The following is a 13869-nucleotide window of genomic DNA, read 5'->3' as shown; positions in this document are numbered from 1 at the left end:
CCATTACAGGATTAGTGCCCTTATAAGCAGAAGAGAGGCGAGCGCACACTCTCTCTTAGTCACGTGGGAACTCAGCAAGAAGGCAGCTGTCTGTGAGCCAGGAAGTAGACCCTCACCAGAAACCGGCACCTTGATCTTGGACTTCCCAGCCTCCAGAACTATAAGAAGTTAAGTGTTGCATAGGCCGCCCTGCCTGTGGCAAGCTGTTTTAGCAGCCCCAGGACCAGCAGCAGTTCCCGGTGTTCAGAGGGGCAGTCTGGCCTGCAGACCATTGGCCCAAGTTCTTGGTTCCCAGAGCATCCCTGTTGCCCTCCTTCAGATGCAGCTAGGGCAAGGCCTCAAGGTTGGGGTACAAGAGGAAAGGAGGGGAGGGCTACCTGGCCTGGCAGTTATCACTTCTAAAAGAAAGCGTACCCTAATGAGAATAGATGGCACAAGTCCAGGCCCCCATGCATGAGAACGTGACTGGAACAGGAGAGGAAAGGGCTCAGCCAGGAAGCCACAAACCAGTACCACACTGACACTCAGGATAATATAAAGAGGCACACTCACGAGAACCTCCTCCTGTCTGCACCCCTCCACATTTCCTGTGAGTGCTCCTGGCCACCCACCCACACAGACACCTAGCGAGGCAAGCACAGGAACATGCAGAGTTCTGGGCCTCTCTGTTTATCTGAATGCTTAGATTCATGACATCGACAAATTAGCAGTCAGGTGTCTATGCTTTTGCTTCTATTTTTAATCTGGTGGTTGCATTGCTAAATGTCCTTGTTAGAGGCTTTTATCACCTCAAGCTGAATGCTTTCAGAGTGATAAGTTATGCTAACTTTTATTATTTTATTCTTCACATTTTAAAAAATATCCCTTATGTGTGTTGAGGACATGGAACTCAGATGGCCTTTTAATCAGTTTACTATCGCAACCATAACAAATTACTACAAACCTGGTGCTTTAAAAACACAGGAATGGTTCCTTTGCAGTTCTGGAGGCCAGAAGTCCCACATCAAAGTGTCAGCGGGGCCTCGGTCTCTCTGAGGGCTCTAGCATGGATCCTCCCCTGCCTCTTCCAGCTTCTGATGGCTCCAGGTATTCCTTGGCTTGTGACAGCAGTGCTCCAGTCTCTGCCCCGACTTCACATGGCCCTCTCTTCTCCCTGTGTGTCTTTTATAAGAACAGTTGTCACTGGGGTTAGGAGACACACGGATAGTTCAGAATGACCTCATCTTGAGATTCTTAACTCGGTTACATCTATATAGACCCCTTTTCCAAATGAGTCACCTTGGGGTTCTCGGGGTTAGGACATAGGCATATCTTTTGGGGTCCCCCATTCTTCAACTCCCTAGCTGTCTCTCAGGATCACAGTGTTTGTCACTGGTTTCTGTACATAGGCAAGCACAGACCAGGACGTACAGATGTACCGAGCTAAGTGTGAGCACTTTACACACCTGCGTACGCCATCCTGTCGCACAACTGACCATTGAGGTTGGCTGACACAAGCCTACCACTCCTTTCCCCTTCCCAGGATTCTCAGCTGTGGGGCACCTGCAGGCTGCGTGCTCTGATGTGAGGCTTCCTGTGATGTTGTCAGGCATGTGACACCCTAGGCTGGTGCCTTGTCACTCTTCAGTCCCCTGCCTATGATTCTAACTTGAGTGGCGCCATGCTCATTCCTGACTCCAGTCTCCCGTGACTCCCATTCTCTTCCCCGCGTGCCAGCTCGCCATCTCCACTGGATGTCTACTCACACGTGCAGAATCAACATCACCACCTGTCTTCTCTTCCAGTCTTTCCACTGACTGCAGCTCCACCCTTTTGGTCAATCATGTCTCAGGTCTTAGAGTTGGCCATGACTTCTTTCACTCTCTCAGACTCCGTTCAGTCCATTGGGAAGTCCTGTCAGCTCTACCGTCACTAACACCTAGATTCTGATTCCCTCCCACGACTCCATTGCCTCTTTGGTCATCAGTGTCTCTTGCCTGGAATAACACATTTGCCTGCTAACTGCTTTGTTCTTATCCCCACTGCTCCACCCTATAGAGAGCAGCCATAGTGAATTTTTAAAACGTAGGTCAGTTAGAAGGACTTGTTTAAGGCATAGCTTAGATCGTATCATTGCTCTTCTTTAAACTCTCCAGAGGCTCCCTGTCTACTCAAAATAAAATCCAAATCTCACCTTGGTTTACAACGGGGGTGAGGAAACAGTGTCCTGCAGGCCAAATATGGCTCGTCACTCTCATTTTTGTAAATAAAGTTTTATTGGAACACAGCCACCTCACGTATTATCTATGGCTGCTTTTGAGCTACAGTAACAGAGGCGAGTATTTGCAACAGATACCCTAGGGTCCACAAAGCCTAAGACATTTTATACCTGGCCCTTTACAGAAAACTTTTGCCGATGGCTGGTTGAGCCCCATGACCTTCCTCCCCATCAGTTCTTCCATGCTGTCTCCACTCCAGCCCCTCATGCTCCTTCTAAAGACACCAAGCACTCTGGAGCCTCATGTGCTGCACCCAGGGGCCTCCATGCTGTCGGGACCCTTTGCCTGGAAGGCTCTTCTCCAAAAAAGCCTAGGTCCCTGTTTCCTCCCTCTTACTTCTTTCATGTCCCCTATTTGCTGAATTAATTAATGAGTCCTTATTTGATGGATGGACAGATGGGTTCTGGTTATAAAGTCCACAGAGAATAGCCACAAGTCCACATTGTCGTCACCGTCACCACAATTGGGGCATGTCATTCAGTGGCCTGTAGCTATGGATATAGAATGGTACCACATGACAAAGAATCTTCTTGCCTCAAATGTCAATGGTGCCCGTTGAGACTCATTGATGCCACCCGTAAAGCACTATAGTGAAATGGGTGCCCTGGACCCGTCACCGCACGTGAGCAATAACCTGCTTTTCCTGGACCCTGAAGCAACCTGCATCACCCACCCCTCCTGCCAAGGCACTTGCTGCATGTTGGCCTCACAGTACATTAGAAAGTCATTATTTTAAAAGATTTTAATAGGGAGAATTTTTTGAAGAAATGCATGAAATCCACCTGATACTTTCCTCCCTAATCTTTATTATTCGTCATTCCGCCAAAGCTCAGCTTTGCATCAAAAGCCCAACCCTGTGGTTTATTAGTAAGTCTGAATATTTGATAGAACACATTTATCTTTAACAGAGCATTTTTTGGGGGGACACGTCTCATGCACTGTCAAGTCGACCACAGAGAAGCCTCTTGCTACCTCTTCACCAGCTTTCTCGAGGCTACTTCTGGTCTCTGCAAACAGAAGGGAAAAGGGAAGGCGCAGCTGGGGTGAGTGGGGTGCCTGGGTTTAAACCCCTTCATGGCTCTCGCTCCCTCCGAGCAGAGGGAAGTTGGGGTTTTGGGCATTGTTTTTCTGACCAGCTAGCATGGCCGCATCTGCAACCACAGCCTGATCACCCCACAGGCTCATTTATCATTTCCCACCCTTCACCCGCCTCTGCTGGTACTGGCTTCAGCTCACCAATGGCCTCAGGTCCTTTTCTAAAGAGCGCTTTCTTCAACGCCGCACCCCGTCCTGGGAGCTCAGCAGGGTGGAGCGACTGTGGCCACAGCTCCAGCTGCTTCCCTGGACCCCTACTTAGCCAGTTTCTGCCTGGGCACCAGCTCCCACTCAGTCAGGCGGAGTCGGGGAGATTCCGGCCCAGGGACACTTGACTCCAGTGCTGGCTCCATCCCCAGGTCTCAGAAACAGACTTCTTGAGCTAATCAGTCCAGCTCTTCAGGTTGACTTGAACTTTGGGCCAGGTTTATCCCTTCTCTTGCCTATTATCATGATAACAGCTATCATTTACTAAGCACCTACTGCGTGCCAGTTATTGCGCTAAGTTCCTTATCTGTGACCCACATAGGGCCAACCAATCTCAATACAGTGTCACACTCCAGAAAATATTAGTCTGACATCTAAAAATAATTGGAAATACACTTAAATCCTTATTGTCATTTCTGGGAGAGGTATCACTGGAAGATCACTGCTAAGACCGGTAACAAAATGTCTTAGCATCCTCATAACCACTTATAATTAGAACTAAAGCGACTGTTGATGTCTGTCTAATCGTACATCAGACATGGACTGTTGTTTTATTTCATATTGAAAACGTGTCTTCGTTGGTTGCCCAGGGTTGCTAGAAGAAAGTCTCACACATAGGGTGGTTTAGAACAATGGGAGTGCATCTTCTCACAGCTCTGGAGGTGGGAAAGTCAAGAAGAAGACCTCAGCGGGGCTGTACTCCGTCGAGAACTTAGGGGAATCCTCCCTTGCCTCTCAACAGTCTTTGGTGTTCCTTGGTTTGCAGATTTGTCACTCAAATCCTGCATCTTCACATGGCTCTCCCCTGAGTGTGTCTCTCTGGGTTTCCAAATGTCCTCCTTTCTAAGGATATCAATCATATGGGATTAGAGCCCATCACAAAGTCCTCATTTGAGCTTGATTAGTCTGCAAAGATCCTGTTCCCAAAGGAGGTCACATTCTAAGAACTGGAGTTTTGGACTCTAGCATGTCTTTTTGTGGGGACAAAACTCAAATCATAGCGATATTTTGTTGGACGTGTATGGAAAGTCCTTTGGAATCTTGCAGAGGAAATGATAAATCTGTCAAGGGCAGTCAGGAAGGGATTCCCAGAGGCCTCAGAGTGTGGACTGGGCCTTAAGGGACACCTGGGATGACAGGAAGCTCACCAGGAGGAGAGGTTGGGAGAGCGAGGGAGCTGGGGTCCTCCAGGCAAGAAGGAGATGTGGTTGGGCACAGAGAAATGCATGGGGGTGGGGGGAGCAGGGATGCTGTGTTGAGGGCTAGGCACTTTGTGGGTCAAGAAGGGGAGACAGAGCTGGGAAGAACACATGGAGGGAAATTCCAAAGGGCCTTTTAATCCTTATGCTAAAGAAAGCGTTTGGGTCTTATCCTGTTATCATATAGAAAACAAAGAATCAAAGGGAATTTTCAACTCCAGTCACTTGCTTTAAATTTGTAATCTCAGAGTGACGCCTTTTTAAACAAAGTTGAAGCAAGACTCTTTTGAACCAAGGATTAAGTGTATCTTATTCATTAAAAATTGAATTCTGTCACCTTTAAAAAGAGCAGTGTTTGGTCTTTGTAGATCAATGGGTAAGGAGGGTGACCTGAATCAAGCCCAGCAGGTGGTCTGCAGGCCAGGGTCTCCCTGGGGCTCCTGGGAGGCAGACCTGGCGTAGGATTGGACGAAAATGTGAGGACAAGGACTCTCACAAGGTGTGCCTGGAAGTGGGGGTACAGGACCTGGCAGAGGGAGAAGCTAGGCAGTGACACAGCCCATTCCTCATGGCGCTCTGGAGCTGGGGCACCTCAGTGGAATCGTCCCAACTGGGATGAAAGGACAGGCCTTGGTTACCTTCTATTGATGGTTACTGGATATAAGCCATCACCCATCAGGAATGTGACCTTAGGCAAGGACCACTCTTTGCAAAAGGGTAAGCCCAATGGAGGACAGTGGGGACCTCAGTTATCACCTTGGTTTTGAAGAATCCAGTCACTAACATCCATCATGTTTAATAAACTCAAAAATATAAAGATTGGGTATTGATTAAAAACAGATAAGCCTGAGAAAATAGACCACAGAGATCACCAGGGAAGTTCCACAGTGTGATCAGTATAGTCCAAGATGGGAAAACGAATTGAGAGGTTAAATGCTTGGATGAACGTTCCCTTTGGAAGCATAGTCAAGTGTCACTCGATCATAGGAGAAACACATCTCGGGGCAATTTCATCCTCATGTGAACACTGCACTCTTACACAAACACACATCTGACGTCACTAGATAGTAGAATCCTATGTGATCCATTGTGGAACTGAAACATATGTAGTGCGTGACTGTAAATTTTCCTGTGCATGGGGACAAGCCTTCCAGTCACATTCTTTCTTTGTTTCTGACCTACAAGAAGAAAAGTCAGAGAACGGGGAGAGAGGCAAAGGCACTGGGGGGAGGTCTTCTCACTACTTGATAAAGCAAATAAATCATCATTAGCCAAGCAGAAAGAGAAGCCCAGGAAATGCCAACGTTTGCAAGAAAGCACCAGAAGGCTTCTCACATCCAGGCTGCGCGCCACGGGCAGCGGGAGTGCCTGGAAGCCTCACTCGGGGCGGACAAGGCCTTCCTGCAGAAAAAGAATCCCAGGCTTATCCAAAGAGCAACTGAGAAAACTAAGTCTGTTTTCAAAAAATCATGTTCCATCTGGCACTTGAGTGAGTAGGTAAGCATCTTGTACTGTCACTCTTAAGGAGTGATTTATTAATAGAGAAAGAAATATTAACTCATTAGTGACAACTGATGGGCAGTTGGGTGGAGCCCCCATGCTGCTGCCCCTGCCATTTGAGAAACTGTGCGGGTACCAGAGGAGCAGCAACGAGGAACAGAGAGGCAGGACCACTACCGAAGCCAACACAGGGAAGGTGACTCCAAGCCCCCAAGCCTACCCTTCTCTGACTCCTCCCCGGGGGGGCACGGAAATTCAGCTACTTTCTTCCTCCCACCTACAAAATATAAGCTCCTCCACAGCTGAGGGCTCAAATGAAGAAGGAAGAAATCAAATGAAGAAATACATAACACAAAGTCCACGAGGATCCCAAATATGAAGTTTCCATGTCCTTAGGATGCATCACCAACCAGGAAGCTCACCTGAGCATCAGTGTCCAGAGTTTTCTTAGGGTTTATTATGGAGGCATGACTGATTGGTTGATGGAATCATTGACCGCATTGAACTTAATCTCCAGCTTCCTCCTCTCCTTCAAGGTCAGGCTGTCATGTGGCTCGAAGCTCCAACCCTCCAATCACAGGGTTGGTCTTTCCAACCTGAAAGCGTGAAACATGATTGGCCAGAACCCATCCTAAAACCATCTAGGGTCCCTCCTGGTGTTAGTTCATTAGCATAGATTCAAGTGTGGTCCAGGTACCCACTCTAAATTTCAGAGGCAGTCCTTTAACTTGGGAATTCCAAAGGTCTAGAGGCTTCTTCCCCAAAACCAAGGACAGAGAATAGCCACATTCTTTACCATACAACCTCAGTAATGAGCAGTGGTGATGTTGGTAGTGCCCCTGGTAGGAATCTGCCCAGCACCGGGCAGGCTCCTAGAGAGTGTGTTTCAGCTTAGAGAACTCCCAAGTTCTTCCTTTCCTGAGGCTGAAATCTATCTTCTCTTAGGAAGATAGATTTGCATCTGTTAAGCAAAGAGTCATGAATTACACTCCTAGGACCTAGAGTTAACACTACTCCACCATCTTTCCAATAGAATCTCTGGCTTCCAAGAAAGACACCTGGAAATTTCTTGCCCAGGGCAGGCCCTAGAGAGTTTCACCAATCATGAAACAGAGAGCTGGACTCCATTCAGCCCCTCTGATACCTCGTGGAAGGCGGCAAGGCTCGGTCTGGCCTGACACAAGTCTTATCCATACCCTTGATATGGTGTCTTTTTTCTCATATGGCTGGGAATCTCCCTATAGGAGTCTTTTCTTTCTTTTCATTTTGGAATTATTTCCAACTTAACAAAAAGTTGAAAAAAAAGCATTACAAAGAATCCATGTCAGCTTCACCCAGGTTCCACAGTTGTTCAACATCATCATTTGTCTTGTTTGCTAACTCTTTCTCTTCTTAAACACATACAAGCATGCCCTTCATTATTTTTTAAAAACTATTTGAGGGCAAGTTGTACTCATGTTGCCCCATTACCAGAATGCTCCAGTGTTTATTTTCCCCAAACAAGAGCACTCTCCTGCCAAGTTCCACTACAGCCATGTAAATTGGGAAGTCAGCATTATTCTGATACCACCATGCAACCCTCACCCCTGACACCTTCATACAGCCCATATCCCTGATGCCACTGTGCCACCCACAGATTCCATCCAGCTGACCCAACCATGTCTGTTTCCCTCAATCCAGGAGCATACATTGCATTCAGTCGTCATATTTCTTCAGTTTTCTCCCATTCGTTCCCCAGGGACTCTGAGGAGATTCCCCCACCCTGAGTCCTAGGCTTGGGCCATGAACTCTTGGCAGGAAGGTCTCAGAAATGATGCTCTGCTTTCCTTGGTGCATCAAGTCAGGAAGCGTGCTATGGCTCCCTGTCCCAACCCTGGGTGTGGTTAACCTTGAGAAGTGAGCTATTGGTGTCAGCTGGGTTTTGGTCAGAGTCTGAGGAGCAAAGCCCTGTCAGTCCCTGCTCACCATCACATCTCCACTCTCCAGCCTCGCCATCCATTGACGAATCCTGCACTCATTAGCCAACGCTGAGTTTGTTGCCGAATGGCGATTTCTATTTCCATCCTTTCCTTTACACTTACTAGTTGACATTCTACTGAAAGGAAAAGCATTCCCTTCTCCCCCACTTATTTATCTTTTCAGAGTCTATATCTTCAATGGGAGTTAATTTCTATCCTTATATGTTAATACTTAGGTTGTCCCAGATTTGGCCATTGAGGGTCCCTTTCAAGCTCCTTCTGTCTCACTGTGACATATCCCCAACATCCTCTAAACATTTTCTCTTTTCCTGGCACAAAATGATGTTTCAGACTCATCTCGTACTTTTTTCTTTTCTTTTGCCCCAGCCCTGGAATCACTCATTTCTCCAAGGAGCCTTGGATCCTTTCAAGAAAGAAGGGTATTTATCTGGAAACTAAGATTTGGTGGTTGGTTTACAAATCACCATGGGATGTCCTTGCCCCTAAGCCCTTCCAGTAAACATAGCTCAGTCCCATTCTTTCTCCTTTTCTTAAACTGTGGGTCACAACAATGTTTCCAATTCCAGTTCCTTATTCCGGGTCCTCCCTGGGCTTCCCCTCTCCACAGTCTGCATACTCTTTCCAGCCATAGATTTTCCCATCATCCTCAGTATCTTTCTTCTTTGCTCAGTCCCCTGTGTGCAGCCAGACTCCTCGTCACTAGCCGGCCCTGCCCTGGGCCCTGCTCCTCCTCCTCAGCTCACCACTTTGACCCTGGGCCATGCCACTGCCTCCTAGGGAAGGAGAAAGAAAAGAAAAAGGGTAGAAGAACAGAAGGCCAAATTTTTGTTTTCCTAACCTAGTGTATGAAACACCAGAATTTACACAAGTTTGTTGTGTTAAAATAATGTTTCATTTGTTTGTTTTTCTGTTTTTAGTATTTACCTTGAGTCAAGTGAGAGTCTAAAGAGTTCTAATTTAATTCTCACAAAACCATTCTCAATAATACTGTGATTTTGCCCATGCTGTAGATGAAAAAACAAAAACAAACAAACAAAAACGGAACCCAGAGAGCATGGATGCCCGAGGACGTCTAGCTCAGTACTGGTGGGTGGCTGGCCCTGCCAGAGTGGCACGGCGCTTGCATTACTGACAGTTGCTGTCCTGCTGTCTGACTGGTAGCCACTTGAAAAGAGCTCTCAGCTCCCCAGGCCTCTTCCAATCTCAGAGGACACAGATTTGTTCAAGACATAGCACAGAGGTTTCCAAAACCAGTGGAATAGCTTGGTTGGACTAATCTTCCTGCAGATAACAATGATAAAATCTGGACAAAAATTTAAATAAATCCCTAAAGATTGGAGAGTGCCTACAGTAAGCAGAGACTAAGAGGGACATCTGCTCTTGGGAGACAGACTGTGACAAATGAGATTTGTGAGTGCTTTGCTTTCTTCTGAGGGCACTATCCAGTCTGGGAGGGGCAGAGGCAGAAAGCTGCAGCCTTGCTAACCTGAGGTGTAAGAGGTTAGAACCTGGGGCCGGTAGACCAGCCAGAAGGGATCAGAGAAGGGTGAGCAAGACAAATAACCAACTTAAAAAATCCTAATTTAGAAAAGCATCAAAATACACCAACCACTTAGGACTAAAACCTATATACTAGAAACTATAAAGAATTACTTAGAGAAACTAAAGATCTAAATAAACTGAGATATGCCATGTTCAGAATTGGAAGATGCAATGTTAATAAGAGGTCAAATCCCGAACACCCCCCACCATTAAACTATAGATTTAACACAGTCCAAATTATAATGCTGCAAAGTTTTGGAAAAGAAGGGGAAAAGCTCTTTCTAAAATCAATATGGACATGTGAAGATCTAAAAAGCTCAATAATCTTGGGGGGAAATAGAAGATTTATCCCATTGGACATCAAGATCCCTAAAGCTACAGTAACGAGGACAATATGGTATTCCGCATTGTGTGATGAAAGATCAATAGAAAGGAGTGAGAATTCAGAAATAGACGTAAACTTAGAAATCCAATTGATCTTTTACAAAGACAGAAAAACCATTCATTTTGGAAAGAAAAGTCAACAACTAACACTGAACAACTGTGAAAACTGTGAGTTTTATCCCTGCCTCACAACATACAGAAACATTAATTTGAAATGCATCATAGACTTTAAAGTTAAAACTATGAATCTTAAAAAGGAAGACACAGAATATCTTCATGACCTGGAGGCAGGCAAAGATTTCTTAGGATGCAGAAAGCACTGGCCATAAAAGAATTTTTTGATAAGTTATAGATTATTGAGACACTAATATGGAAATGAAAAATAAACATACTACAGAGCAGGAGAAAATATGAGTAGAACAGATCATACATAGTACTTTTACCTAAAATGTATAAAGATCTCCTAAAAAGTCAATCACAAAAACACAGCATAGAAAAAGGGGCAAAAGACTTGAATAAACACTTCACAGAAGAAGGTGTGTGAATGGCCCAGACACACATGAAAATGTGAGCAGTGTCATTAGTCCTTGGGGGACGTGGATTAAAGCACGTGAGATATTTCTATCCCAGACCTCAGCTGATTCCCACACTGATCATGCTGTGCCTCGGTTTCCCTGCTGAGATGATGCATATTAAAAAGACTGACAGCACTGAATGTTGGAGAAGGTGCTGGGTAACAGAAGCTTCGTGTCACAAGGGAAATACAGAAGTGGATCAAGCGTGGCAGTTTCTCTTAAGGTCAAACGAACATCGACCCAGTAATTCTACTCCTCAGCAACTATTCAAAGGAAACAACAGCATATATGCACAAAAATGCTTGTAAATTAGTTTTCAAAGGAATTTAATTCCCAGTGGTCAAAATAAGAAAAAGCCCCTGTTTCTAGGAGTAAGGGGTTGAATAAACATATTATTTTGTTTATAAAGCAGAAGATCACCCATGAATAAAAGGAAGCAAATTACACATACAACAAGGTGGGCAGATTTCAGGTATTCTCCTCTGTGAAAAAAAACAGACACAAAATCACGGCCCCCAGAAATGATCCCACGTATGAGAGGTTCTGGGGAGGGGTGGTTCCTGGGCGGGAGGGGTCGGGGTGGGTCACGGGAGATGACTGAGGAGGGATAGGAGGGAACTTTCCAGGGATCTGGAAAACTACCTTTCTTTAATTGGTGTGTGGGTTTCACAGGTGCATTCATGTGTCAAAATCATACAGTTAAAATTTGTGCATTATAATGTACATAAATTTTACCTTAAAAGAAGACCCACCAAATGAATTAGTAGTTGAGTCATGGTTGGAGAGTAGGAGGAGGCAGAGGTGAAGCGGGAGGGGCAGGATGCCGGGCGTTACAGAGGCTGGGCTGTGTGTGAGAGGGGAGCTATTATGCTCCTCTGTTGACTTACGTGTGTTAGAGATTTTCAATAATAAACAGCACAGGGGGCCCAACCCTGGAGGAAATTCGACATTGGCCTCCTCAGTTTTAACTGGGAAGAGGGAAGGCTGTCGGTTTAAACCCCAGCAGTGGGGAGTCCAGCTGGGCCTCAGGAGGGAAAGAGGGGTTCTGGGTGACATATCAGGAGGACCATGGACAGAGAAGTGGCGGAAGTGGGTGGAGGGGGGTGAAACTGCCTACTTAGAACCTTGACCTCATCCTCATCCCACATCCCCCTCCCTGCGGGTACCCTAGGTCCCAGCCCTCTTCCCGAGCCTCAGCTGATTCCCATCCTGATTTGTGACCACTGCTAACATGTGCATGCACTGCCTCAGTTTCCCTATCTGTCTCACAGAGCAGTAGTCAAATTCTCTGCTGGGCAATTTTTTTTTCCTAGCAGGAAAGGGATTTTTTAGGTGGAGGGTCTTCTAGCATCAAGATTTTGTAGGAAGTAGCTGGACCCAGACACAAGGGTGCTTGGGCAGAGGAACAACTGGGCATCCCTTCAGACCTGTTTATTTCAATATTATTTGACATTTTCCTAATGGAGATAAGAAGAAACACTTTCTTCTGAGAAAAAAAAATGGCATATCTCCTTCTTTTTGTTCCAATTAAGAGATTAATTGCATTTCATTTAGAGAACTTCTTAGGAGGCATGTTAAAAAGCAACCAAAAAATAAAAAACATGAAATCTAAATAATATAGTGCCTCTGCTCTTCCTGGTCAGAACAGCAACTGCCTCTGCATCCATCATTCAGTCTCTCACACTGCCAAGCCATCCAGCAGGACAGGTCAGTGCCCTGTGGGCTTCTAAATGTGCATCCAGGGGACCTCTCTGTTGTCAGGAGTGGGCTCCAATCACCCATTACATGTGGATCCACTTGAGAAACTCGAGTTAAGATGGTGCCAAAGTGATGTCAGAACCAGGCAAGGCCTTGGTGGTTCATATCCAGGTAGCTGCCCAAGTGGCCCTCCTGTCAATCCAGCTCTGGCACTGGCCAGAAAGCTATGGCATCGGGCTGTGGGCAAGTGGCCCGCTTAACCTCTGAGTGACAAGAAAGCACAAACAAGGGGCCACCTTTTTTGTCATATCTCCATTTCCTGTGACCATCCTTCTTGTGTGGGGACTGTGCCGCGTGCTCCCTTGATGTGAGTCTTGTCCTTCTGTCTTGCCCACCCCACCATCCCAATGAATCAGCTCAGCTAGTGGAAACTTGAGTCCAAGAGGTCAGGTTCAAATCCCAGCCTAATACCATGGCTTGAGTGACCTACATCAGTTTCCTCATCGTCACGTGAGGACAGTGACACCTGCCTGCTTCCCAATGTTGTGCAGATTCAGTGAAATCATGTGTGCCAATCATGTGTGCCTGGTCCAGTACTCAGTAAGGCTGGTGAACTTGGGAACCATTAAGAAGGTGCTTTTTACTACTCAGTGAGTCATAATTGGTTCAACTGGAATGCAGTGCAGCGGCACAGCACCTGTGCTGTCTGTCTCTGCATTTCTCCTCACCTCTGCTCTCTCCTCAGTTCCTCTGTCTCTGTCTCATTTGGCCAAAGTGTTCATTCGTCACACAGAGCTCCCTGTGTACCACATCTTGCACTAAGTGCTAGGGAATCTGAAACAGATCCTTCAGACAGAATCTCACCCTAGAAAATCTCACCTCTGAGTTGTGCCCCTCTCTCCTCTGTAGGAGATCATCACCTCCATCCTGCTGAGTGGGCGGATTGGGCCCAACATCCAGTTGGCTGAGTGCTATGGACTGAGGCTGAAGCACATGAAGTCAGATGAGATCCACTGGCTGCACCCCCAGATGACGGTGGGTGAGGTGCAGGACAAATATGAATGTCTACACGTGGAGGCCGAGTGGAGGTAGGAATGAGGGGTGAGGAGGCAAAATCCAAGTGGCATCCTAGACTTAGACCTCCTACAATGTCTAGTGCATGCACTTTCAAGGCCTAACATGCACTCACAGTAAATCTGTATCCCAGGGCAGAAATCCAGAAATGTCCCCAGATGGGATACTGTAGTGCTGTGCTGAAGGGGAGCAGAGGGAAGGGAGGATGGAGAGCCCAGGCCAAGGGCTGGTCTGTGAACCTGAGGACAACCGTTGCCATAAGGGTGAATCACAGCTAGCTCTGACCACTGCCTACTGGCCACCTCTCTTTCATGGTCTTCAACCTGACCTCAGAGGAGAAAAAGAAGAAGCTTGTCTT

At 46.5% G+C, this 13869-nt stretch overlaps 1 protein-coding gene across 2 annotated transcripts in view; it reads left to right on the top strand.

Moving 5' to 3' along the window:
- Ptk2b (protein tyrosine kinase 2 beta) overlaps window positions 1–13869 on the top strand; it is a 117001-nt gene that overhangs the window by 70607 nt on the left and 32525 nt on the right. For both annotated transcript variants that reach the window (XM_047548882.1, XM_047548881.1), the window contains exon 3: window positions 13347–13525. In XM_047548882.1, the coding sequence (XP_047404838.1) occupies window positions 13347–13525 (179 nt within the window). The remainder of the gene's footprint in view (window positions 1–13346; window positions 13526–13869) is intronic.

Source organism: Sciurus carolinensis, chromosome 4, assembly GCF_902686445.1.
Source record: "Sciurus carolinensis chromosome 4, mSciCar1.2, whole genome shotgun sequence".
In the NCBI taxonomy this organism is placed as follows: Eukaryota; Metazoa; Chordata; class Mammalia; order Rodentia; family Sciuridae; genus Sciurus; species Sciurus carolinensis.
The sequence above is the reverse complement of the archived record's forward strand: the minus strand, read 5'-3'. Positions and strand labels throughout refer to the sequence as shown.